This window comes from Ammospiza nelsoni, chromosome 3 (genome assembly GCF_027579445.1).
Source record: "Ammospiza nelsoni isolate bAmmNel1 chromosome 3, bAmmNel1.pri, whole genome shotgun sequence".
In the NCBI taxonomy this organism is placed as follows: Eukaryota; Metazoa; Chordata; class Aves; order Passeriformes; family Passerellidae; genus Ammospiza; species Ammospiza nelsoni.
The window spans coordinates 824692-852472 of NC_080635.1; the positions used below are offsets into that span (position 1 = coordinate 824692).

At 48.2% G+C, this 27781-nt stretch overlaps 1 protein-coding gene across 1 annotated transcript; it reads right to left on the reverse strand.

Moving 5' to 3' along the window:
• Window positions 1–6327: 6327 nt before the first annotated feature.
• On the reverse strand, window positions 6328–19184 carry LOC132071448 (D-beta-hydroxybutyrate dehydrogenase, mitochondrial-like). The gene is made up of 4 exons (XM_059469028.1): window positions 18839–19184; window positions 12661–12813; window positions 9811–9941; window positions 6328–7312 (listed from the first exon to the last, which is right to left on the reverse strand). Exons 1-4 carry the CDS (start codon window positions 19182–19184, stop codon window positions 6965–6967), a joined length of 978 nt encoding a protein of 325 aa, XP_059325011.1. The 3' UTR covers window positions 6328–6964.
• Between the last annotated feature and the right edge of the window lie 8597 nt (window positions 19185–27781).

Below are 27781 nucleotides of genomic sequence, written 5' to 3' on the forward strand. Positions count from 1 at the left end.
GCCCTCCGCAGCGCCGGGAGCCGCCGGCTCAGCCCCGCCGCCCTCTCGCCTCCATGCCCAGCGGCGGCGACAGCGACCCTCGGCAGCCCGGGGCACTCACCTGAGGGGGAGGGCGCTGAGGGCTCGGGGGCCGCCGCCGGAGCCTCGCCCGCCTCAGCGGCAGCATCCGGAGCCTCGCCCGCCTCAGCGGCAGCATCCGGAGCCTCGCCCGCCTTAGCGGCTGCAGCCGGACCCTCGGCGGCCGCTGCCGGTCCCTCAGCGGCAGCATCCGGAGCCTCGCCCGCCTTAGCGGCTGCAGCCGGACCCTCGGCGGCCGCTGCCGGTCCCTCAGCGGCAGCATCCGGACCTTCGCCCGCCTTAGCGGCCGCTGCCGGACCCTCGGCGGCCGCCGCCGGACCCTCGGCGGCCGCCGCCGGATCCTCGCCCGCCTCAGCGGCCGCCTCCGGACTCTCAGCGGCCGCAGCCGGACCCTCGCCTTCCTCAGCGGCCGCAGCCGGACCGTCGCCCGCTTCAGCGGCCGCCATCGCCGTTGTGGCCGTCTCCTTGGCAACGGCGTCGGGCGGTTGAGAGCCGTGAGGCCGTACCGGATCCCCGCGGTGCCGCCGCGTCCGCTCGGTGCCCCCGGCTCCCCTCAGAGCCCCCGGCTCCCCTCAGGGCCCCCGGCTCCCCTCAGCTCGGTACGGACCAGCGCCCCGCCGGGGGTGAGGCGGGCGCTCGGGAAGGACTTGGGTGTCGCGGGCTCTCTTTCCTTGAAGCTGGCTTACTCGCCAAGCCTCCTTTTCGTCCCCCGTGGGAAGAAGCAACGCTGTGCGGTTGTTCCGCCTCCAGACTTTTCTGGAGTTGCCAGAAAATGGAGTGGCGAGGTGCGCGTGTCCCCCAACGGCCCGGCCATTCCCATAGGGTCTGTGTAGCACGATAATGGAAATGAGCTTGGGTGGAAATGGGATCGTTCAGAGTCAGTTGAACAGAAAAACCTGTATTAACAGGAGAAAAATGCCAGTGAATGGGGAAAAACCCTCAGAGCTTGTCAAGTGAAACCTAAGTCATTCTAAAAGGCAGCAGCAGTAACCCTGGGACTGCCCGAGCTCTGTATCTCCTTTCCGTTCACTTCCTTTAGTGCCGAATTCCCAAATGCCACAGCCCTGCCCTCAGTGCTCCTGCCAGGCCCGGTAGTCATGTATGTATGGGATAATTGCAGCAACACTGCCTGTCTTGCTCCTGGCCAAGCCTGGCAGCTGAATTGTTTGCAAATCACCTCTAGCATTAGGAAATAAATTAAAAAAAAAAAAAAAGAATTGTTTTTTGATATGAAATTTCTTCTGCCAGGAAAGTGGTGACACAGCTGGATGCATGTCCAACAGCATGGAAAGGCATTTGACGAAAGCCATGGGACTGTGTGGTGAGTCACAACAAGAGAAAACATTGTTTTAGCATAATGTTTCATTATTTACCCTGCAATGAGTGCCATTCGTACAGCAGCTATTTGGTGTTAGCACTCTGTGGTGTGAATTGGCTGGACTGGTAGTGATGCACTGTTGTGCCTTGGTGTATTGCTTTCCTTTTTGGAAAATATAGCATAGCAAAAACATAGGCCCTTCTCTTTCTCCTTGGCTGCACTAAATGGTTGATGCAGACATGGCACGGTAGAAGATGTTTCCCAGCCTGTTCTTTGTTAGATTTTTGCTGTTGTTGTTGCTGCAAATAAGTAGACACATGTCTTGGCTAAAGGCCTGGGGTAAATTCTCCTTTTTCACTTTGTTGAGCAGCACACATTAAATTCCCATTAGAAAAGTTAGCACATGTATTTTGAAATTTAGTTAAATGTGGAAGTAACTGAATATCCTGTCTGAAACATCTGCATGCCTTTTCTCTGGAAGTTGTGGAAACACCATAACCAGACTATAACCACTCTGGGCACTTGGTATTCCACCCCAAATGTGAATGTGCATGTAACTGCATGTGTATATGTTTAGATTCTTATGCTTGATTTATTTTCTCATGGTGATCAGCTTTCCATGAGCTTTTTGAGAGTGATAATGAGGATTCGGGATGCAAGAAGCAGCTCAGCATCATACTGGATGGTTCAAAGCAATGTGGTTTCAAGAGCAGAGGTGTTGCACTTGAGTTAGGGTACTGCAACGTCTCCAAAATAAATAGGATTAAAATTCTCTTAGAGAAATTCAGAGTATTCCCTGCCTATAGAGATAAATAAAGCTCACCAGAGAAAATTGTTCCAAGGTCTGAAGCCTCAAGCTGCTGGGCTCTTTTTGGCTGAGAGCTCAGTTTTGGAGGAGTGGCGAGCTACTGCAGGAGTGCCAGTGGGATGGTGCCGGTAGAAAGTGACCGCAGTTAGGAAGTGGTAATTGGCTGCCCTGAGGAGGAAAGGTGTGAGGTGCCCTGGAGCTCCCAGAGGCAAAGGTGGGAGGCACAGCACAGCACAGCCCGAAGGTGGGCACCGTGTCCCCGTGCCCTGGCAGGGCCCCCGGTGTGCCGCTGCCGGGCGCTCACGGGAGGGCAGCGCTGCCACAGCCGCGGGTGCCGCGAGGGAGGGCGGCCTTGGGGCTGCTCTGTCCTGGGTGCTGAAAGCAGCTCCCCTCCCTCCCTCCCTCCCTCCCTTCCCGCGGGGACATCCCTCACAGCCAGCGGGGAGCTCCACTGCCTTCATGGTGCCCCGCACGAATGCAATCTGTGGAGCCCACGGCACAGAGGTTTGGCCCACTGTGTCTGACAATGAGATCACTGCTAAATCATGTCCAAATCAAGATTATTCCAAAGAACATTCATTACTGACATTTATTACTGTTTCCCCCTTGTTTTATGTACTCTTAAGCGTTAACCTCAATTGTTCCTGCAACATACGTTCTTCCCCGTGGTAGGTAAAGTCCCCATTACTGACATGCTCACTTTGAAGCTCCAAAATCATCTAATTGCACGTGAGAATGTTTCACTGCTGAACGAGTGCTTCCAAATATTCAAATACAAAAGCTGTGAAGTTTTGTTTGGTGCTAGCAGAAGGTGCCAGGCTGAGAGCACCGCTCAGTCTCTCCCGGAACATGTGGGACCATCCTCTGCCCTCCTCTGTTCCGCCGGCTGTCTCTGCGTTGTGCTGGGTTTCCTCTGTGGATGCCAAAGCTGTCCCACAGCTGACCTCTGGAGGGAGGCTGTGCACCACGGGGGCTGCATGGCCCTGGAGTCCTGGTGGCATCAGGGGGAGCTGCGCTGGTGACAGCCTGGCTTCAGCTGCAAGGTGTGCTTGAGGATTGCCTGGCTTTTACTTAAGCCTTTGTACTGGGGAAGTAATTATCACTGCTATTCATCTCTCTGGATTCTGATGCTACTGCAAAAAATCTGCTGTGTGGTGCATTCCACCCAAAATCTCCTTATTCAGACCTGCCAGCTTGGGAGAATGACACAAATGTACACATGTGGCTAATTCTGAAGGTCCTCTTGGGAGCTGTGGTGGGGGCATTGCTCCAGCGGTGCCCTCTCAAGGGAGGGAAGTAGTCTGCTCCTTGAGACAGCCTTTGTGTCTCACAGCAGCACAGCCTCCTCAGGACTGTGCTGGTAGGTACCACACGGCTCCTCCTCCTGAATTTCCTGGCATCTGCTCTGTTTCTGGTTTTGGTGCTGCTGTATGAAGCTGTTGGTGTCACTCACATCATTGTACAGCTTATAAACTGGTTTAGGTTTTTTCACTCTTCTTTATACTCTTTCTATAAGTGCTTTGTCAAAACCAACACTGACTCTTTCTACCAATTAATATGCACTCTTAGGAATAGGCCTTTTCATCAAGGAGAAAATCCATGAAATAACTGTTAGGTCCTTGATACTGTGTCCTTGGAGAAGAGACTTGGGAGGAAAGCTGAGTCTCTTTTGGTGTGGTTGTTTTCAAGGGAAAAAATCCCAAATTGCCAGCAAGGCTTATCAAGACAAATAGTGACAAAAGCTGATGTGTTTTGCCAAGAAGTTCTCTGTTGAATGCAGCTCAGATCAATGCTACATAGAGAAACAGCCTCAGGAAAGGGTCTGCAGCAGGTTAACTGGGTTTTGGGAGAGGGGTGTTTCAGGTATGAGAGTAATGTCAATATAAGTTTGGTTGTGGGGTTGGGGGGGGGTTTGTTTGGTTTTTTCTTTTATCTTTGTCCTAAGTTTTTCCTAAAACTGTTTAATTTTTGGATGTTGTAAGTACAGATTTCTTGTATGCCCCTGCACTTCAACTTGACTTGAGGTAAAGGTGATTTCAGAGTTACTGAGGAGGAGGGAGGCGCTCCTCAGCCAGGGATGTGGCACAGTGAGAAGGGATGGAGGGGCAGTCCAGCAGCTCTGCGCTCCCAGCAAGTGCTCCCCAGAGTCAGGGGAGCCCCAGGGCAGGGCAGGAGTTCACTGCAGAGCTGACAGCTCTGGGAGTCCTCAGAGTTCAGCACTGGCTTGGTTAGCGAGGTTTGTTCACTAAAACCTTCAGTTACTGATCCTGCAGCTTCTGTACCCTGTGGCACTTGTGGAGGAGGGAATGCTGTGCCCCTTCCATCACCACTTCCTATGAGGGTCTCTTTGCTGCTCAGCCCAGGCATTCTGAAATTATTTCTGCTACTTATCTTCATGTTTGCTTGTCTAACACTGTGGCTTGGAACACATAGAACTCAGTGGGAGGATTCCAGATGACTTCAGTGGGATGTTGTGTTAATAACAAACTCTGACTCTCTTTATTAGTTCTTTATCTGCAGATCATAATGCTAAATTATAGAAGGAATAAAGATGATAATTTTGTGGCTGGTTTTCAGTTAGCTTCCAAGCCGGTGGTTAGGTGGCAATGAAAATACAAACTGCCTTATTTGTCCCATGGGCTCTCACCCTGTCACTGTATCCTGTTTAAAATCCTGTGCACTGCAAGTTCTCAGTTTTCAAGGTGAGGGAATAAATGTTCTGGAGTCTTTCTCATCTTATGTTACATGAGGCTATTGAAATATTGATCACATGCTTCACCCCGTACCCAGCCAATAAAGAACTTCCAGTTGGAAGCTATTTAGTGTCTGTGAGGCAGATCTGATGGTGCTGGCTCTCAGCAACTTAGTGCAGTAGCTTTTAGAAATGCCAAGAGAAGGGAGACAGTGTAACGGGGCAGAGATCAGCACTTGTACCCTGGGCCTGATGGAGAAACCTCTGGGCTTCAGAGCTGCTCGTGGAGGCCAGTGCTGCTTACTGCGAGGGAGGAAGGGCAATCTGCACAAAGAACAGCTGAGGGCACGAAAGCAGCGCTCCAAAGCAGTGCAGGGCTGCTGAAATCCCTGAGGTCACGTAGGGGGAACTCCTAGACAAGGAATTGATTGGTTCAGTTGGAATAAGCCTCATTCCTGTTCCCTTGCTTGGCCTTGCTCAGTTGTGGTTAAATGAGGAGAGGGATGATAATCATCTGATTATCCTGCTCTTGACAGTCTGGGGAACAGTTGGGAGCCCAGGCTTGTCCTCTTGCCAATGCCAGCTCCAGGGATGGGTTCAGCATTTGGAAAGAGAAATAACATGTTCCACAATCTCTGACAGGTGCAGTGGCTGTTCCACTGCTGAGTGTACCAGGAGAGAGCCTGGAATTGTCACTCTGTTTTCTGATTCACACTGCCCAAATTACCAACCAGGAGAGAGCATAAACTTTCTCAGCAGTTGATTAAATATGTTAGGAAAGATTTCCCAGGTACAGGGTGCAATTTCTGCCTCAGATGAGAAAGTTAACTGTGTCAACTTAGAGCTTAGATTTGATAAGGGAGACCTGGCATGGGGGAAGCTAATGCTCAGTGCTGCTGCCCTGGATAGATCACTGCCACCACAGTTTATCCCAGCTCTTCTGGGTTCTTTTGGTCCCAGAGGTCTTGCATTTTGTGCCATACCATAACCAAGTCAAATTTAGAGCTGTATGTGTAAACCAGCAATCTTTGCCATGACAATTAGTAGAAGAGTGTAAATGGAGCCACTGTGATCAATTACTCTCACAAAAAATGTTACTAATGTTTCTCTCTCCTGTTAGCAGGTATTCTTGTCTTCAGACCTTATTCCTTGCACTAGCAGCCAAACCTGAGTCTGTTCTTTCTGAGCTCTAGGCACACTGATATGGCTCCTTGGTGTTTAGCTCTCTCACTACACTTCAGGTCAACACCTTGATTAATCCAGACATTAAAGGATAGAGATTATTTAGGATTAAATACTCATTTATAAATGGAATATGTAACTTGTTTTCTGAAGTCTGTGATGTGTCTGCTTTGTAAGATTTATCCAGAACACCTGAAAAAGGATTGAACTGTAGTTAGCCAGGACAGTGTTTTCATATTACAACTTTATTGTTCATAGAATCACAGAATGGTTTGGGTTGGAAGGGATCTTAAAGATCATGAAATTCCAGCCCCCTATTGTGGGCAGGAACACCTTTCACTAAACCAGGTTGCTCAGAGCTTCAAGACTTCCTAACTTGCTACAGCCATTTAACTCCATTCAAAGTATTTGAGGTCCAATGCTCATTTCTATGACTTTTCCATTAACCTCTTACTATCACCCTGAATATATGGCTACTCAGGTTTCTACAAGCAAGGGCTTTTGCTCTCTGCTGTAATGACTTCAGGTGTACAGCTGCCCTGTGGATGCAGTCCATTTTGTCTGCATCATGGCTGTAACACAATAACCTGCTATTGCTTTAGAAAATTATGTATTAAATTTCCCAGGCAATAACTAAAGTGGCTTATGTGGATGAGGTTTTTCCACAGGGAAGAGATAACGTTACTTAAACAAATGCTTTAATTTTACACAGGGTCCTGTATGTTTTTCTGTAGCAGTCAGTGACAGTTCTGACTAGGGGGACTCCCCAGAGTTTGTACTGGTTAATCGGAGTCACCGTTCTAACAAACGGGAGCATTCAGTCCAGCTCTGCCTTTCACATTTGATAAACTGCCTCACCTGAGTCAGGGAATAGCACCACTGCAGGCTATGCAAGCTTTACCTTGCTCAGAGCATAAGACAGAACAGAATCCATCACAGCAGTCGGGAACAAAGCACACACCAACACCAGGGCCTTCTCCTTCAGCTTCGCCACCATGTACCGTGCCTTGGGCGCAGGAGATGTTAGAGCATCCACCATGGCGTCGACCACCTCATTGCCATTAGTGCTTCCCTCACTGAGGATGCTGTTGAAAAAGTTAGCCCGCTCTTGAACGTACTCCTTGTTGTAAACAGCCTTCTCCTCTTCGCTCAGCTCACTCCAGATCTCTTCGGCACTGAGCGGTGGCTGAATTTTTGTAGAGCGTGCATAATTTCCTGGCTGGATAATACAGACCTGAGAGCGAGATGCAAAACTTACCAAGGTGCAATCAGTCACTGTGAATTCAATTAAATACTATAGTCAGTAACACAGACCAAAAGCTCTCTACAGACAGCCAGAAAATGCTGCTTTGTTGAAATATTAACCCTGGAAACTTAACTGAAATTAAATGTATTCCTGTAAAATATTTAAGATTGCAGAGGTGCTTTATTCTGACTTCTTCATTTTGCTCTGATGTTAATTTCTTGTTTTGACTACTCAGCACACTCTCACAGAATGCAACAGAGCATCTTTGATTGCTGTACAATGCTTAACTGTATAAATGTTTTGACAGTACTGAGACAAGCATTTCAGTGTGACTTTGATGTCTCCAAAGTGGAATACTTTGGATTTTTCACTCAGTGGAGAACCTTGCCATTGATGATTTTTGACCCAACTTGGGACAAAAGGAGGTATCAAAGAAAATTATCAGGTCCTGGGGAAAGAAGTGCTGTTTTCCCCAAGAAGGTGTAATAAAAAGTAAACTAGGTATTGTCAGCAAAGAACAGGGGAACAAAAGGTCCTGCTCTGCCTCTCGCTGAAGCCATGAGGAGATTTCTGTAGATTTGTGCACATAGATTTAAATGAAAAGCACACAAGTCCTTTGCTGCTCCACGTTTTCTTTGTGTATTGCTGCTGTTCTGCTCCTTCTGAGTATTCCAGGGAGTTTTGGAGCGGGCTGAGCACTCACAGCACACATGCTGTTCTCAGTTAGCAGCAGCCTTGTTCAAACTATTTGTAGATATGCAACATTAAAAGCTCCGTGGCATTTGACTGACCTGATTTCTAAAGGCTGCAACACAAGGTGGGGAAAACCCATGCTGAGCTGTGTCAGAGACTTGGGGATCTGACAGGCATTCTCTGGGAAGTCTGTGGTGATGTAAAACCCTGATGTCTCCACTCAGCCACCAGCCCAGCTGTGTCAGTCCCTGCCTGCTGGCCTGCATGTGATGGATTCCCTGCTCTCAGGAGGACTGGGCTGCAGGTCCTGTGCACAGGGAGGAGGAAGGGATGCAGACAAACCCCAGCAGAGGCATGGTGTGCACAGCTGGAACAGCTTGGTGCTGCCTCAAGCACGTTTGTCACACAGCATCCTTGGGAGCCCTCCCTTCTGGTGCTGTTTAGAAGTGTGCTTGGTATCAGCTAAATAGTCAACTTCCCACATTTATTGTTAACAAAGGGGGTTTGGAAGCTTCCTTTTTTGGAGTTGGCTTGGAGGGAAGGAGAGATGGCTTGGTTTTTGCCCTTTCCACACTTTCTGTGGCCTTTCTACTGGCAGGCACCCACTTTGTTTCCTGTAGGCTGTCAGCTTGCCTGGGCAGAGTTCAGTGGGACAGAGCCACAGCTCCATCTGCTCCTTGCACCTCTGTGCAGCTTTCTCCTGAAAGGACAGACAGGACAACAGAGCACAGCAAAAAGGGACTGTGTGTTTTGTAGGCTCTGCACAGGGCAGGTTCTCAGGCAAGTGCCAGCCAGCATCTTCCATTCAGTGAGAAACAGAAAAACACCTCTCAAAGATACTCCAGAAATGCTTGTCAGCCCGGCTCACTCACTTATGTGCTGGGACTACTGCAGAGGTGGAACAGGAAAAGTCCCAAAACAACCAGAGTAGCTAACCTGTTAAACTAAGCCCTTCCATGCATTTGAGATTATCCTCAGCTAATCAGCAGAAATCCTCATCATGCTGTGTGGTATTAGGATGTGTAAAGTCACTTGTATTTTACAGCCCTCATATTTATCTGACAGGGGTAGCTAATAGATGCATAGCTGTAATATTTTCCAACACAAAGCTTATGAACAATGCTGTAAGTCTGTGTACGTAAACAGTACCCCAATGCAGACCTGGCAGGGAAGACTTTGAGTGTTTGAAAAAAGTGTTTCAGCAGTAGAGTGACTCCAAGGAAAAAGCCCAGTGAAGCTACTTAGGGATCTAAGCTTCAGGTTTGACTATTAGAGTTGCTTAGGGTACTAAGAGCACTCTTAGAGCCTCTTAGGTTAAGAGAATAAAACATAACTGCTCTGCACAATGCTGCCTCTTGCAGCGTAGCTGTTCTCTCAAGAAGCAAGGAGTTGGTGTTGTAAGGGGAGAGAAAGAACCCCTCAGGCAAGTGACGAGTTCTGCTGCACAGCACTCGGTGTCTGGCTCTTTGCAGCCGCCCAGGGAACATGTGGGCTCCTCACTGCTGTGGGAGCTCGGGCAGGCCCGTGTCAGGAACCTTCCCCACTGCAGAGATGTGGAAGTTTCAGTGCTGACACACAGACTGTTACCCAGCAGCTTCTCAGAACCAAAAACATCCCCCAGGACTGCTGTTCCCAGTGATTTCCAGCTGACTGATTAGCCACAGAGAAACCACCTCTTTCCAAAAGGAAGCTGCACCCATGAATGCAGTTCTGAGCTTTTATCTTTTTTACTTTGTTTCACATAACTCATTACATCACTTACCTGGTTTCCAGGTTCTTGTTACATCACTTACCTGGACACCAAACTTCTTCATTTCCAGTCTTAAAGCATCACAAAATTTTTCAATAGCTGCCTTGGTCATAGAATAAATGCCATTTCCCAGAGTAAAATAGGCAATGATGCTGGACATGAAAACAATACGTCCTGGAGAGAAAACAGTGCCAATAACAAAACTTCACTCTCAGTCTTTAGCATGGAATTGATTTGCCTCAGTCTTGAGCTGCTGAGAATGTGGTGTTTAGCAGGAGACTGTTTTCCTGCACACTGTGCCACAACTGGGCAGTGTCTGTGTGCAGTCCCAGCACAGATGGGCACTCAGCTCTGCTGAGCAGAAAACTTCTCACAAAAATCTTCCACCTAGTGACAGATGTTGGACTAGACAAGTGTAACACATTCCCAGTGTGCTGCTTATTCCTTCTGAGCCTGAGAGGGGATGGAAAAGATGGAAACAAAGCAGTGCCCTAAAGACTGAAAAATAGTAATGAGACTGTGCTAGAAAGAAAAGGACTGCAGAGGAGAGGGGAGGTGATTTTCCCTGAGGTGCATTATATGGTTACTAATATCATTTTTTTCTGTGCTAATAATGTCTCTGCACTGAGGCCAGGTTCTGTTACTGTGCATATAAATTCCAGTGTACAGTGATAAGCTGTACAGTGATAAGCTTTACCAAGGAAATGTGATTTGCCAAATATGTGCAGGTTTATAAAACCTCACAATGATTTCCCTGATCTGGGCTGCTTTCCCTCCTTTCTAACTCCTGCTGAGTGCGGGCATGCCATAAATAGCAGAGATTCCTCACGTGAGGCACTGGACTGTGGTTCATTTCCATTGTTTCCTTGTGAACTTCCGTCACACAGTCCTACGTGGGGTAAGGAATGTCTGGGTGTGGATATACCAATACCAGGGGTGAGAAAGGTGGTGTTGTCACTGACAGTGCAGAGAACACAGCTGCACCCCTGCTGCTGCCACAGATGCAGATCACAGCTGGGCCCCAGATCTCACCAAATGGAACAGGCTTGGGGGATATCAAAGGGTGTCACGGCAATGCAGTGAAATCTGTCATTCTGAATTAGATTCCCTGCCTTCCTGTACAGCATCCCAAATAAATCTTATCTACAGTAAGAGGAAACTAACCACCAGCTTACTGATCAAGATGCTCTATCAGCTGGCCTGGCCAGCTGGAAAAGATACGGGGAAATGTTGCTCCTCTCAGGGTAGAATGTTTAAGTCCTAGGCTGGAGGGCACGACCTCCCTTTACAAGTATGAGTACTTGTATGAGTAATTTTGAAGTGTTTCTTGGAATAGGTGCACATCCGTGGCAGTAAGCAATGGGTGGGATGACCTCTGCCTCCTTTGTCCAGTAGCTGAGTGGATGGGGCTCACACCCAGGATGTGGGACACTTTGTTTAACTTCTCTTTGAAGTGCCTAAGGGAACTGAAACTCAGGTTCCCCAAGATTATGCTCCAATGTCTGTAGGTCAAGCTTTTCATGTGGAGAGGCCACTTGCTGCCCCCAAACACATAAGCTTTAGCTGTCCTGGCTGTTCCTGCAAGGAAGGCAACAGCAAATCCAGGATTCTTCCTAGAGTGCCTTGGCCTCTTCTCCTACATAGATGGTACTTGAGAACGGAGTGCAGGAGTTAACCATGGAAACACTGACAGCCCTGGCAGATACAGAATGTTCCTTTGAGCCAAGGTGTGTGTGCAGCCATCAAGACCCAAACCTTCTGAAGGTTTATGCATGTACTTAATATTGCACATACTGTTGGTCCCCTTTGCTTCAAAGTAACCTGTGCAGTTCATGGGCTCAGAGAATGCCTCTGGTGGATCAGCATCACAGAGTTCCAGCAGTAAGTAGGACATGACAGGGAAAAGAGATGTCTCCCTGTGTAATGGGCCACATAACACACTCACTTGGTACACACAATAGCACATTCTGCTACAAAAACACATCCAGCCTGCAGTATTTAAAGGTTTCTTTCTTCTTCTGTCATAACATCATCTACCAAACGCAGCCAAGCAGAAAGAAGCAGAATAGCCGAAAAAAGGGATGTTTTCATCTCACCAGCAGTTTGTGTAGCAGTGACACCTGGAGTTTCCAGGTGAAACCTGCCCCTTCCTGTGCTTGGTGCTGCACTCAGAGCACAAATCCTCACCCTAACGAGCCAGAACAGACAAGGAAGAGGGGATCTTCCTCCCCAAACACAGATGGAGACAGGGAGGGGACAAATGCAAAGCACCCAAGGCATGCTGCCATGCTGCAGAGGGCTATTAAACACTTCCTTCTCCAAAAGAAGGATAAAGCCCACATGTAGGGAGGTTCATGCAAATACATTTATCCCACTGGATACCCATGCACCTCTACATACTTGAAGTTTCCTGTCCAAGGTCACAGAGGCTCCACAGAGCTGGAACTGGAAGCTGATGTCTCTAGTTCACCTCTGTAGGGTCATTCCTGCTCTCCTAATTGCCAAACAATAAAATTGTAAAGCCTAAATAATAAAATTAGGCAGCTTATGTAACTTTGTGTTTTCTGATGGCCAGTGTTTAAAAAGCCTTGCCTGGGCTTAATGATCTATGGTAAACATTCTTCCTCTTTTTTGAGTCAAACACGGTGAGAAATCCTTAAATATAAATACTTTTTTTCCTGTGTACTGCAAAGACAAAATCTTTAAGGATCTTTTTTCCCCTTATGGCTTCAGCCTCTTTTCAGGATCAAGTTGCTCTTTCAGGCCACACACAAGGAGACTGTCATTTCAGTTCAATGAAAGACAATTAAAGCCTCTTTTATAGATGTTACATTACCCTGATTATAGTAAGCTAATTATTCTACAACTCTAAATAACAGTGGATTAGCATTACCCTTGTATTTCCTTAGAAGGGGAAGAAATGCCAGGGTTGTTCTGATGCTCCCAAGGAGATTCACATCTGCAAATTTTTCATATGTCTCCATAGGCAGCCAGCCTGTCTCACCAAATGTTGATATTCCTGCATTGTTGACAAGGCCCCAGAAACCTGCGGAAGAGAAATGACTCAGCAAACACCTTTAACTGCAAAGCAGCCTGTTAGATAACAAAGCATCACCACTGATTCAGAGCCTTGAGAGGAACTGTATGGTTGTGTAACATCTTTGTCTTTTCCACTTCAAAGGGTAGGCATGGTTTGTTTAGTGAAGGAATGCCACTGTGCCCATAATCTGGGCTAAATGGAATCACAGAATAGTTTGGGTTGGAAAAGCCCTTAAAGACCATCCAGTTCTACCTCCCTCCCATGGTCGAGGACACCTTTCCTATAAGTCTCAGTGATATTTAATAATGCTCCCTCTACAGTCGTCTTAAGATATTTATGATTAACATGATCTGGGAGACTACATCTTACTGCCAATGTGGTGTACCGTGATATTTTAATTACTTTAATCCCACTGTGTGCTATGAGCAGCTTTGTGGAAATTATATTAAGCAGTCTAAAGGCTAAGGGGTACTATTTTCAAAGTGCCTGACTAATTTAAGAGCCCAAGTCTTGCATCTTCTTCCAAGATTTGAGCTCTCATTTCTTCTGAAATCAGCCACAATCAGGTACATGGCTGCAACATTGGGTAAAGCAATCAAGCAGGGTCAGTGGCAGGGTCAGTATACTTAAAATTTTGTAGTTTTGAACAACATTTTTGCCCATGTAATGACAGGTTTTGGTGCTAAGGAGAGAGATGTCAGTGCTCACAAGCAGAAAGATACTGGCAGTGAGGCTTGTTGTGCTCGAGCTTGGTGACAGGGAGCTGGAGCCCTTCAGCCCAAAGGCACAGCAGCACTGACAGTGCTGACAGTGCTCACATGGAATGCAGTGCTGCAGCAGGGAGCGCTCCCAGCACTGACAGGCTCAGCACAGAATGCAGTGCTGCAGCAGGGAGCATCCCCAGCACTGACAGGCTCAGCACAGAATGCAGTGCTGCAGCAGGGAGCACCCCCAGCACTGACAGGCTCAGCACAGAATGCAGTGCTGCAGCAGGGAGCGCTCCCAGCACTGACAGGCTCAGCACAGAATGCAGTGCTGCAGCAGGGAGCACCCCCAGTGCCCAGCTGAGGAATGCAGTGCTGCAGCAGGGAGCAGCTCTCTCCCTGCCCCAGTGCTGCTGGAGCCGTGCTGGCTGGTGCCTGCCTGCACAGCCCCCAGCTGTGGATGGCCAGCAGAGCAGGAGTGACACAGTGCTTCTGGAAACACCTCTGTTCCTGTCCTCAGCCCTCACTGACAGCATCTCCAGGGTGACAGGGCAGCCTGACTGGCACTGGAACAGCTGCAGTCACAGCTTACTTCTGCCAGCCTTGGCAATTTTGCTCATGCATTTCTTTTAAGGAATGAATGTGTCCAGGGCAAATAATTGTTATGTCATGCCTCCCACAGGACGTCCAAGCCTGGGTTTCTGGGGAGGCAGAGCAGGGTTTAGTGCCTCTCTTCCTCTGGACACATGACTTTGGGGCAGGGGTGATGCTGACCCAGCTGCAGCCTCCTGTACCTGTGGCAGCAGAGTTATTCTCAGGGGAAGTATGATCACTTTAGTCAAGGCACTGCAAAAACCTTTGGGCTGAATCCTTTTCTTTCTGATCTCCTCTGACAAAACTACGGCAATAATTTCACGGTATCTTGAAATACCCATTTCTCATGGGTCCTTCCAGAGCCCCACCAAGAAGCGCCAGTATCAGATTTCATTCAGAACAGTAGTTAGAGATGAAACAGAAAAATTTTTAAATTAGTTTGTAAAGCAGACCTCTGTAAACTTTTCTAACATATATATATATATATATACTACTTGTATTACCTAATGAAATTGGTCTTTAAACAGAGAAAGAAACTGATTTCTTTTAGTGAATGTCTCATTTGCAGGGCAAAACACTCAAAATTCGGAATTTAGCACCCAGAACTTGGATAACTCTATCCTCTAAGGAGCATCAATCACTATTCAGTAGCCTGTCAGCCAGCGATCCTGGACCCCTCTTACAACTTTGGTTACAGACAGACTGGTGCCCCAGTAATGCAGCAGCTTCCTCTGGACTCACTTCTTTTCCATGGCCTCAAGGGTTAGCAGACAGAGGAGAGGAAATGAGCTTGAAAACTGGCCATGGAATTGGGCATCCTAGGCCTCCTTCTTCCTCCTGCCACTGCCTCCTTTTCTGTGTCTTTCCATCGTTCTCTGGCTTTATTTCTCCATCTTAAAATGGAACCCAGCCCCATGGGACTTACCTCCCCATAAAATGCTTCCAGATCAATGGCTTAGAGAGCCCTCTGCAGAAGCTAATTATCAATTATATTTTTGTACTTGCACATGATCTGCTCTGCAGATGGGCTGAGTGACTGCACACCCCATCTGTTTCTGCTCAAAGCTGGAGGTTTCTGTACTCAGGGTTATTTTTATATAACCTAACTCCAGCACAACCCAAACTAAAGCCCAACATCACTGCAAAAGCTGCTTCCTGATATTTTCAGCTTTACCCTTTCTAATTAAAGTAATTTTGCTTCTGCCACTGCACCCTGTGCAGCACAGCAAGGACACTTGTTCCACATACCCCTGATTTCATCAGGCCTTCAGAAATACAGCCATTAATCTTTGTAATTGATTTTCTTCCACTTTCTCTAAACTGTGAAATTCAGAATTTAGCTTGCAAGGTTTAAGTTTTCTCTCCAGCTATTTGCCTCGTGTGCTTCAAAGCCTCTGGGTGGCTACTGGAGAGTGTATTTCTGGGAGCTCACAAAATAATGGCTCCTTCCTTCTGTGTAGTGCCCAAATCAAAAGCCATGAGGAGAAAAGCTGGCCTGACTTAAACTAAAACAGACTTGTGCTTAACTTTTAACTTAAACACCAAAAGACACTTTTGACCTGGTCAGCTCAAAACATAACTTGCCCTCAAGCAAAACATATTGTTTCTTAGAATATTTTGGCATTCCCAAATGGGAAATGCTCTGATATTTTCCAGAATGTTTCCTGCCACTTTGTATAGTTGAATCCATTTACAAAATTCTACCCCAGTAGCAAACAGTTCATTATTCCCTCATGCTGTTTTCTAAAAATATTTCCTGCTTTCTGAGAAACAACCTGCCCAGCTCTGTATTCAGAGTACTTGAATGTGCTTTGGTCTTTCCTGAAATGTTTGTGGTAAAAACTAATGCTATAAGTGTGCATTCAAAACATATTGTAAATCTGCTTAGCCAAATGCAGCTCAGGTAGCCTAAAAATCGAGATGGAAATCCCGAAGGACAAGGCACAAGAACTAAACAGCTGAAGGAGAGCGATGCTGCATTTCCTCAGTGTCCCTGCAGAGCCGCATTTGGAAAAAGCAGGTGATGTTTGGTGTGTCAGACTGTCAAAACAGAGCTCAGTCCAAACACAGCTCATGAAGAGACGTGTTAGACTGTGCTACAGCAGGCAGGGAAAAAATAAACTGGAAAGCAGGACTGGATGTCACAGAGATTTTCACTGATCTCTGTGTTGGGAACATGGATCCTGACAACAAAGATTAAAACATACAGCCATAGAGCTAAGAATCACATTAGGATTCTGAACTTTAGTGAAGCTTTCTGGAGAACAGTAGCTCTCACATAAGCTCTCCAGTAATTTCTGCTTCACAACATGGTGACCAAAAGGGACATATCCGAAATCCTTATTTAGGCCCAAAAGACATCTGATTTTTTCCCAGAAACTCTTAAAATCTTCTTCCTATTTAAGTTAGTGCAGCTGCAGGTTTGCAAAATGTTTTGAAAATCAGGTTGTTTCTGTGTTGGTGCCAACACTCAGATAATACCTGAATTCACACTCCGTCAATCCCAACAGGTGTTCTTGGGATCACTGATCTTTGGAGTTTCTCCTCTAAGCCTGAGCCCAAATGAAAATGACAGGCTCTCTCCTGATAGATTCAGACCAATACTAAAGGAAACTAAGCAGTGCAGGGCGCTAGCAAGCCAGATGAGATTCCTGAGTTATATTTACATCCATTCATGAGTCACCATCCTTTGCTTGGAATATTATGCTGAAATTCTCTTCACTGTAAGGATAATCTATTTCTATAGGAAGTCTGGGCTAAAATATTGTACCATGTGTGAATTCCATGAATACAAAATCATAATTATGTGTAAGAGAGTACTTAATAACCTCTGAGTAGGAAGTGGGACTAAAACTAATATCCCTCTGTTCCAGCTAGCTAATGTTACCCACTCTTAGCAGGCAATAAAAGGAAGACACATTCTGATTTGAAACAGAAGAAAATCAGAAAAATTCTGAGGCTTGATGTAGAGCCTAATAGAATTGCAAATCACGATGCTGTGAAGTCCTGGTCTATTTCTCATTGGCTTTGGATTTGTACTTTTGTATAACAGAGGGAGAGAAGGTAATGAGGAGCTTGGGCTAGTTACGGTTACAGCATATAGGAGGTGTAGGGAGAACTGTATTTTATTCCTCATACTCTGATTTTCTTCTGATATTCTTCACATTTTTGTGTACATTTCATAATGAATAGTCTACTTATCCTGGGCCCAGGAAAAAGGCAGATTAAGGTGATTTAAAAGAAAGCATATCTGCCAAAAAGCTCTACTTGTTTGAGATGCATAGTCCGTGGAAAGGATGATACTGTAATCATAAAGAATCTATGAAATTATTTATTCTTTGCTGCCTTTGCAGAATACCCTCAAAATCCTGCAGCAGCAGAGCTGCCCAGCCATGAAAAAGGTTTCATAAAATGTGGGTGCTTGCCCAGCCCTTTGTGGCTGGTGTGAGGGCCCGAGTGCCAGCCCAGGAACAGCGCTGTGCCCATGCTGTGAGCCTGGTGCATCCCTCACCAGCCCTGCTGAGAGTCTGCACGGGCCTGGAGCTGCTCTGGGGGCACCTGCACAGTGTGTGAGCACTGAGCCTGCACTCCAGGGTCTGTATGGCAGCCCCAGCACAACCACTGCAGGACTGTATGAGCTGTCAGAATTGCAGGATAAATTATGTGAAACCCAGAGTTCCAAGTGACCTGGTGCCCAGGGAGCCTTTAAGGGCTTTTGGGAAACATTTGTGTTTATCTGCAGGTTAAGAAAAGGCCTGAGAGGGGCAGGCTCTGCCTCTTAATAAGATAAGGTCAAGATCAACCATCAATACATGTGCTTAATGAGCAATGTCTAGGCTCTTTCTTCTTTCATGTCTCATTCCATCCCCTTCCCAATGAGCTAATGAGCCAGGCAAGCAGAGGCCTTGCATTTCCTTATCTCTCTGTGTGCCCCATTATCCACTTTTATTCCCTGTATGAGCAGGAAGTGTTTGTGATTTGGAGGGAATCTCACTTCTGACTCTGAGGAAATCTGCTCTGCACCAAGTGTATCCCAGAATTACACTGGCTAATTCCCACCCTGCGGTCCCACTGGGAAAGCAGGTAACTGTGGCCCCATCACCTGCACTGTGTCACATGTGCTGGAGGGATTTAGGTTGTCTGAAATTATTCTGGAGCTAAGTCTATCCATTCCCCTGGGTGCACACTCCCTGTAGGCTGTATAATTGACACGTTTCCCTTGCAGTAACCTCTCCAGGGACTAGCTTGACAAACCCCAAGTGGTTCCAAGAAGCAGCTGCTTTAGTACGGCACGGCAGCTGCCCTCGCTGCATTTCTTGTATCTATTTCCTCTTTGACAAGTCATGCTCAGAAACGCATCAGTCCCATCGCTCGGATGCCGGCACAGCTGTTCTGCGCTCTCTCTGCAGTCTGTGCTTTCGGGTACCCGCAGAGGGGCTCCGGCACGCCCCACTCGGGGAGTTCCTGTCCCGCTGGAAAGGTGAAGCTCCCCGAGCAGCGCACCCGCTCTACAGTGCCGGCACCTTCGGACAGGCCCCGCTCCGTGAACGCACCAAAGGGTTTTCGATAAAATCCCGCCGTCCTCACCAATAGCGGTGGGCGCCCCCGGCCCATGAGTGGCGGTGCTCGCTACCCTCGCTGGGCTGTGCAGCCCAGCCGGCCCTCCCGGGCAGCTCCCCGCGCGCAGCCCCGGGCGAACCGAGGCGCCGCTCCCCGCCCGCGGCCGGGCTCACCTCGCTCGGGCAGGTGGCTGAGCACCAGCTCCTTGGCGGCGCGCACGTCGCGGGCGCGGGTCACATCGAGCCGCAGGACGCGCAGCCGGCCCGCGCCGCCCGCCTCCCGCTGCAGCCGCCGCGCGCCGTCCCCGCCGGGGCACAGGCAGCCCGCGAACACGGTGAAGCCCAGGCGGTGCAGGCGCAGCGCCAGCAGGTGCCCGAAGCCGCTGTCACAGCCCGTGATGAGCACGGCCCGCCCGGCCGGCTCCAGCCGCGCCGCCCCGCGCCGCCACAGCCGCGCCAGCGCCAGCGGCAGCAGGAGCAGGAGCAGGAGCAGGAGCAGGAGAGGGGCCGCTGCCCACATGCCGCCACCGCCCCGCGTCCGGCAGCCAGGGAGGAGGGCAAAGCCGCGGGCAGCAGCGCCTCCCCGCCCGCATGCCCTCCCCGCTGCCCGCACCGCACCGCGCCCCGCCCGCCCGTGGCGCACGGCCGGCCCCGCACCGCGCCCCGGCCCGCCCGGCCCCTCCGGGCTCCGTGCTGCGGACACCCGGGCTCGGCAGGGCTCTCTGCCCACCGGGGCCTCCCCCGGCTCTAGATCCCGACAGAGAGCGCAGCCAGGGAGCTGCGCCGGCGAAAGGGAGCTGGGCTATGCCGAGACCCGGCGGCATGGACGGTTCAGCTTCCCTGCTCAGCTGAGTTTGCACCGTCCCGCCGCTGCAGACTGGCCGCAGGGCACAAATGAGAGCGGCCATGAGTGTTTCTAGACCGGCCAGGTGGGGATTTCTAAATCAGCCGTATTATTATGTTATAGTTGCTGTATCTTACGTTATATATTACGTGGCACCGTTAAATTGATGTGGGGTTTTTATGACTCAGGTCTATGACTGTTGTTATCTCAAGGGTGCCTACATTAGCCCATGGTGAAGGAAAATGTCTGTTTCTTGTAGGCTAAAGTGACAGTTATACATTGCTGAAAAAAAGATCCCCGAGAGCTATGATTACAGGAGAAATGTGATTAGGCAGTGTTTTCTCTGCCCTTTCTTTTATCTGAGCAACTCTCCAGGCACCTATTGAAAGCAAAACTGTGTCGTATCTGCCTCCTCTGAGTAAAATGAAATGACTGAAAGAACCAGATGCCTTTATTAATTGTGAGTTAAAGTTGGCTTGTGAAAAGTACAAAGGGGGCAGTCATTCATTGATATTTACACAGCAGCAGACAAAACAGCAGGTCTTAACACACACAGAGAAGGTTCCAAATATTTGCTTAAACTACATCCCTGTGGCTCGCTATTCAGCCCTGTTTATACTTAGTGAACAACCTGTATCTGATTGTGGCAGATGGGTTTCAGAACTGGTGTTGCCCTGCTGTCCAGGAGTGTTCAGAAATTGCGTGGTCCCTACAATCAGCTGGGTTTTGTGTTTGCTTGGGGACACCTTTGCGCTGACACAGAGTTTTTAATCCGAAGGAGAAAGGGAATAATTATTGTTTCATCTGCTTTTTCGGGGCCCAAGGCATTCCTGTGTTTTTACTCTCATTGGCTGCACCTCTGCCTAGGTTTGTTTGAACTTTAAATTGTTCAGTACTCTCTTCTGCACTGCTGAGCTCTCCATAGGCATTGCATAATAGGACTCAAAGCCTCAAGTGGCTTGGGAAAGCTTTGCTGCTGGGAGACAAAGTAGGACATGGAATGGTAAACCCCAAAGAAGATACCCAGATACTTGTCCTCAGTAGGATTTATTTGATTGTGTTCCATCACACTGGGAGATGCTGCCCCTTTTTAGCCTTCAAAAGATCACTCAGTCTTCTGGGACTACATGAGTCACAAAGTCTTGTCTTTATGTTAACAAAATAATTATGCAACCCTCAAAATCATGAGAGCTGGTAACAGCCTGTCCTCCAGCCAGCTTCCCTCTGGCATAAAAAGACAGGGAGTGATTTCCAAATTCTCCTCCTCCATACCTTCTACCCACCTCTCATCCATGTCTGCCAGCCTCTCCTCTCAGTTTTTGTGTCCTGGTAATAACATAAGGATCACAGGCAGTGACACAGCCATTCTTTTGAAGACTAAGAGGTGACCCAACTAACCTCTGAATTTTATGCTGTCTCTGCTCAAAAAACAAAAAAGGTGGTGCACAAATGTGACACACTTCCAGCTGAGCACAGAAGCAGTATGTTGTCAGAGCAATGCAATCATTTAGGCTGAAAGTTATGGATTATAGCTGTGTCCTTCACTCTTAAAAACAACTTCATGACTACCTAGTCCAGGAAATGAGGCCACTTAGGTCTCCAGTGCAGCACATTTGCAGTAAAATTTATTTATTTCTTGGAATGATTTTCCTCTGGTTTATAGTATTCTGTTCTAACTCAAATATTTACCCATATGTGTACACACACATACACATGCTCACATGGTAGTGTGTACTTTGAATTTATGTCTCTGCTTTGTCTAGTTTCTGACATCTTTCCCATCTTTAGGACTTAATTTTAAAAATGAAGTTTTTATGTCAATCTGTTCTACCTCTTATGCAGTTCCAGTTAGTTGTGGTTTACCTGTAACAAGTCTAAGTAAAGGCTTGGATTCTGAGGAAGTAGATGAGGAAATGGAAGACACTTAGGGACTGATACTGATGGGGATCCGGACAGTTCTGCTCCCAGAATATGCTCAGGGACCTTCAACTCTTCCTAAGAGCATTCCTGGCAACAGCAACCTCTGAAGCTTTTGCTTCAAACCTTAAAGCTTTATTCTGTGTCGCTCTAAGTTTTACAGTGTGAAATAACAAGTTGCTCTGGGAAGGCATCATAATATCTTTTTTTGTTAATGGGTTGCCATGTTGTCCCTACCCTAAAAACACAAACTGCTTTTCTAAAGAACTGTCAAGTTTCTGTAAAAGACCAGGATAAAGGAGAGCTGGGATGGACCTGTGCTTATTTTGCCCATTCTCTTGTTGCTGTTGCCTCAGCCCTGTGCCCCTGCTGGCAGCCTCAGTGCACGCTGGAGCTGTCTCAGCATTTGCCATCTGCCGTGCTCAGGGGTGCCCACTCTCAGCAGTGGGTGGGAGCACTAAGGTCTTTGATGTCTTTCTTGCAGGCCCAACTCTCCAGCATGCTGTGGAAGCCATTATTATTTTTGCATTCTAAAGCAAAGATGAAACCCTCATGTCCTTTGAGGTAACTGCAGAGCCATCCTTGGTCTCACATGAATCCTTTTCAGTGCAGACTTTGACTTTGACTTTGTCAAAGCTTCAGAAAAATGCTAAGAATGTGACAGAGTGCCTCCTAAAAGTTCCAAATAGCCCAGCAAACAAGAAATACAGACTCTTCTTTTTAACATTCTGATGCTTTTGGAGCTTTCATGATTTTCAGGGTGCAGGATCAGGATTTTGGTTGTAACTCACAATCCCCAACAAATGTGACTTCTCTTTGCCATCCATTTTGTCTTGTCAGCTCAGGCCCCAGACCATGTAGCATTCCTCTTGCTATTGTACAGTAAATAGCATAGCAGGCTGCTGGTGAAAATTATGCTTATCTGACCATAAAACCCCACAGAATTAATTTTGGCCCGCCCATCTGGAAGTTCAGCAAATTAAGCTCCTACTTCTAATGCTAACACACAAGTGACACTGCTTGCTGCAAATATCCAAAAGGCTGACATTGAATTTGCATCTGCAGGCAAGCATTTCAGGACTGGGAAAAGCTGCTTTCCAGGAAGAAAATCAGAATTTGGGTTTTGGTGCAGTTGGACAGGCAAAGACAGTGTGAACAGAAAGGCTTGCAGTTTTTAGAGCTGGTGAGCTGCACAGAGAAGGCTGTGCCGTGGTGTCAGAGGAAAGGAGCCCGTGGGAGGCTGTCATTGCTTGCAATTAGACAGGAGCAGTTGCATGTGGGCTGTGCATGGGGAATATCCAGCCTTTGAGGACTCAGCAGGATATCTGATTGTGTATGATGGGATGAGCTCTATTAAAATCTTGCTGCATATTTTTAAGAAGCCTGGACTCAGTTGACAAAACAGATTTAGGATGCCGTGTGTATCGCTCAGTGTGTCAAAAAAAGGGAGACTGCTTCTATTTAAAAAGCAAGGCAGGAATATCTCTATCCATGAAACATTTTCAAATGCTTGTCACTGCATACGGTGTCCAGACTATTCCAGAGATTAAGTTGCCCATTTGTCAGAAGTTATTTTAGTAAGTCCCTAGGATTAAGTCTTTTTTGGCAGTACTGGAGTAGCAACAAAGCAAAAGAGAGAGAGATGGAAAGAAAATTCTATGAAAATTCACCATCTTCTGTAACCTGAAGTGACTGATCCTTTTTCCACTGGAACACCCCTGGCCCAGGGACTGATGGTTCAGCTGGAGTGTCCTCCTGCAGGGGCAGCATGGAAAGTGAAAAGACACCCTCTACTTTCCAAATAACACAATCCAAAACAAACAGAAAATTATACACTGTCGTATGTCATTTCTGACTTGAAAGACAAACGTGGGATGATTCCGACTTCCAAAGGCTGCTGCAAAATGATCCCAAGGGAGTAAAAATGCTTGGCTGCTTCTCCACACAGACTAATACTCACTCCTGTCATGGAAGGATTACCTCGGCACAGCAACCTGAGAACTTCCTTTGGAGGTGGAGGATAAGGATGAGGGCAGATCAAGTCTCCTTCCTGGTGACCAGATTTGGAAAGTGCTGAAATCCAAATGGTCTCCTCCAGCACGTATTGTCACCTTAGGCACACAGTGCAGATACAGATTCATCGGGTAAATGGTTTTGAACCTGAGGATTACTGAAAAACGGGCACAACATTATGAAATTAGGATCTATCTGAAGATGAAAAGTCCTTGCACTGTCAGATTGTTGGGAAATTCCAAAGGTGTCAGAGTAGATACAAAATCAGTTCAATGGTGATAAACTGATCCAGCATTAGAATTAGCAGATTTTGAAAGAAGTCTACACAGGCCTTAAATATCCCACTCCAGATCTGCCCAGATTTAGCTTTTGGTAATTTAGATTAAAGCTGTAAAGGAAGTGCCTGAAGAAGCAGAGGACATATTTACATTGATTTGACTGCAGATTCTCACTGTGCAAGAGATAGAAATGTGAAATCTGACTCATACAAGGAGCTCCTACGAGTGACATAGCCAGCAGGGGTGCAGCTTCTGAGTACAAAGTGTGCCAATCTTGCTGGTTCCCACTAACATCCCACCGTGGCACCTGCAGATATGCCTGTCAGAGCTCTTATTTTCATGGAAAATCTGTCCCACTAACCACGTTAGAGGCTGAACAACTTTATCATCTCTGCACTCGTACCATTTTCCCAAGCCAGGGACCCGAAGGGTTGCAGTTTCCTTGGATCATCGGTGCAGAATATTGACAGTAACGAGCTCTTTGCGCTTGGGAGTTGGTATTTCCAGGGAAAATCCTGTGCCAGTGGCTGCCCACGAGGTGGCAGCCTGTGCGGGGAAACTGCGGGAGCAGAGCATGGTCCGGAACACTTTCCCCTGCCCTGCCCTGCCCTGCCCTGCCCTGCCCTGCCCTGCGGGGAACGGTCCGGAGCCCTTTCCCCCTGCCCTGCCCTGCGCCCCGGGGGCGGCAGCGCCCTCTGCACCAGGTGTGGGGCTCGGGCATGTGCCAGCCTCCCCGCACCGCCGAGACACCCCGAGGCAGCAGCCAGGCTCATGGTCTGGGGGATAGCAGCCGAGTTCATCCCTGCAAACACGGTCTGCAGGGGCATGCACTGAAAGACGCCCGGCAGCCTGGTGGCCAAAACCACCTGGTGCTGATGGGCAGCGAGAGAGCTCCGAGTGTGCAGTGCAGTAAATGTACATGAGCACAGGAGGGTGCTGCTCCTTCTCTTAGCACAAGGCAGCATCTCCCTTCCCTGCTCCGTGGTGCCATCAGCTCACAGGCCTCAGAAGGGTTGTGTGGGTTCATCCTGGCCAGAGCCCGTGGTGATGGAGCTGCTGAAGAACCCAGATCGCTGCCTGTTTCTAGAGTAAAGGGACATTCACGTGAAGGACAGGTTGTGCTTTGAGGTGACGACCAGCACAGCCAGCAGGCTGCTGGAAAAGCAGCCAGGTCTGTCATCCTGCAGAATGCTGGCACAGGGCAAGGTGTGGGTGGTGTTACTGCCATCCCCCTCCAGCTAAGGGTATAAACTAGAGGTGGTTGGCATTCCTGCTGCCCCGGTGTGCAGCTGTTCAAGGACAGCCCAGAAGGTGGCACATCATTTACCAGTTGGTCCGGGCTGGAGGAGCCAGGGCACCCATTTCTACTGGAAATTACTCTGCAATTTTGTAGAGTATCATTTGCCTTTTCTTAGCAGTGTATCAGCTGGTGGTGAGGGCACGAGGATGGGTAGGGAAGTGCAGGGGAAGTGGTCTGAGAGAACAGATCAAATCAGAAACAAATGTGACAGAGAATGACAGAGAATATGGTTTCCTTATTCACAAGTCCGAGTTGCCCTGTGTGTAGGACAAGAATAATACCTGCAGACCCTGATGCCCCCTCAAAAAGAAAAGTAAGCGCCCAAAGGATGGAAATATGTGAAGGTTTGCATTTTTATAAATAGAAGTAGACCTTTTAAAAATAGAAGTCAAAAGCCAACTCCATTTTAGAACTGAGGGGTGCAGAGGAGCTGTACCATAGACAGCAGAGAGGATTGCAGTAGAAGAAACAGATACTGAAATTTGCTGCTGAGCTCACTGGTGCAATCTGAGAGTGACTCAAGAGAGCAGCTAACACTCACCCACCTGCCTCTGATCCCAAACCTCCCTTCCATTATGCAACAGGAGTTAATCAATAGGTCTGGTTTCTTCCTGGAAAGGCCACAGAAAAGAAGGCTGGGCTTTTCTGACACACTTCCAGCTCCAGCTGCCAGAAGCACTGTCCAGCCTGACATCTCTGAACTTCTGCATGGGGTTACCTCCTTGTCCCTGCGCTGGGACAGCACAGGCAGCTCCCCCTGCGCTCACAGGGGGAGTGCATGGCTGGCAGGGATCCTCTGTGACGGTACCAGGATGGAAATGTGACTGTTTAGTGCCCCCTCATACAGGCCTACTTTTAGGAAAACATACAGCACCCATATATCCTGTTTTCCTGTACACCTGAGCTGAGCAGTTTCCCTGGTTTGGGATTCCTGCCTCCCCTAACACTTGCCTCACTGGTAAGAAATTGCAGCTGCACCACTGCCGCAATGTGGGGGCTCACTTTTCCAGCCCAGGCAGTGTGCAGATCACTTGGACTGGCACCTTCCCAAGCATAATGTTCTGAAATGTCACTCTGCTCCTGGGCGAAGCTTGGCTTCTTCCCAGCTTGTCTCCTCCTTTGGCTTGCAGCATCTGTGCATCTTGCCCTCATTTCTTGGCATGCAGATGCCTGAAGGTGTAGAAGACAGTGCTCTTGTTAATGCTGGAAAGTGAAAATAGATGTATTTTAAATCCTGAAGGGATCTTGCCAGGGTGCATCTTGCCATCGTGCGAATGCCCACTTTTTGAATGACCCCCAAATGCAAGGGAGGTGCTTTGGAGCAGCACAGGGCACGTTCAAGGCCCCCTGACAGCACTCTAAACTGGTAATTTTTAATGCTCCTCACAGGGGGCTCAAAGCATAGCTTTAAGCCTCTACATTTGGAACTTTGGATTTAAGGTTTTAATGATAAAATTGCATGTGGGTTTTGGCCATTCCCACTTCCTTTTTGATTTTGGCAGATTTCCAAGGGTGCCAGACAGTCAGGGGCCAGGAGTTGACTCAGATTCAGACAGTGTGCCCAGAGCAGCCCAGCTCTGTGATGGTGCTCCCCCCTCAAAGCAGCTTCCTTTGGAGCAGAGCCCATGGTGTTGCTCTGGCAGTGGACAGGGATGGCCACAGCTGTGTTCCAGACTGCTGAGAATCAAAGCCATTCCCGGAGCACTGGGAACATTTGGAGGCTGAGTTCTTATCTGGGTTGCTAAAGAATATCCTGTTTCTGAAAGCCCTGTGTGACACAGGGGCTGGTAAATAATGAATGTCAGGGTGCACAGCTGAGTGTTGGCACACGAAAGGAGCTGTGCTCGGAGCACCAACCTCTCTGCCTGGCAGCAGCAAGACACAGTTTACTACATTTGCTCAGCTGTTTTGTTGGTTTTTTCCTTTAAGTTGATAATAGCTTTTCCTTTTCTGTCATTAAATAGCTTCTGATAAGAATTTATTTTCCCAAGGGAAACAGGAAAGACTTGGAAATCTGTGAAGAAAATGAGTAAAAAAAGCCTACCTCTAATGGTAATTGTGTGTTCTACTTTCCAAAGCATTTCATTTCCCCTCCTGAATTGTGATTTGACATCCAGAGGAAAGGGGGTGGATTAAACCAGGCTCGAGTTTGGACAGCACAGCCTCAGAGCCAACATTGGTCCCAGGTCCTGCAAGGTTTTAATCCCAGGCGTGGAAGAAATCAAAATCAGTTCCTGTGGCCATGGCAGGAGGGAAGAGCAAATCCCTGACAAAGGTCAGCAGAGACCCAGAGGCAGCTCATGGAGCTGGCCTTGTGCAGCCCTGTCCCAGTTAAACACTCAGGAGTGCTCAGCATTACAGCACAGAGTTTTGGCAGCACTGGCACGGCAAAGCAGGGCTGCTCCGCCCTGTTCCCCCGTTCCCTCACAAGCCCTTTGCTTCCTGCCTCTGTTGTCTGGTTGTGATGAAGGTGCTTCCTCCAGAGCCTGCCTGTCCCTCAGCAGGCACCTCAGTGGCAGTGCCAAGGGATGATTCCATGGTTCCTTGAGCGGGCTGGGGCTCATAGCACGCACACAGCAATAAAGCAGCAGCAGCAGGGAGCTCAGGACCTGCTTCAATATTCCCATTACAGCTGTATTTGAAGGTGCTACGCTTCTGAAGCCACAAGGCATTCTTAATGGTCATTAAGTTATTCGGGTCAAGGGCTTTCTTGTGCAAGGACATGGAGGAAAAACCCCAGCTTAATATTGCACAACAGGGTTTTT

Coding starts and splice junctions, on each gene's coding strand:
- LOC132071448 (XM_059469028.1), bottom strand. CDS start 19,184: ATGTGGGCAGCGGCCCCTCTCCTGCTCCTGCTCCTGCTCCTGCTCCTG. Junction 9,942..12,660: donor CCTTCTAAGGAAATACAAGG/GTAATGCTAATC, acceptor TTTTCTCTCCAG/GACGTATTGTTTTCATGTCC. Junction 7,313..9,810: donor TGAAGAAGTTTGGTGTCCAG/GTAAGTGATGTA, acceptor TCTCGCTCTCAG/GTCTGTATTATCCAGCCAGG.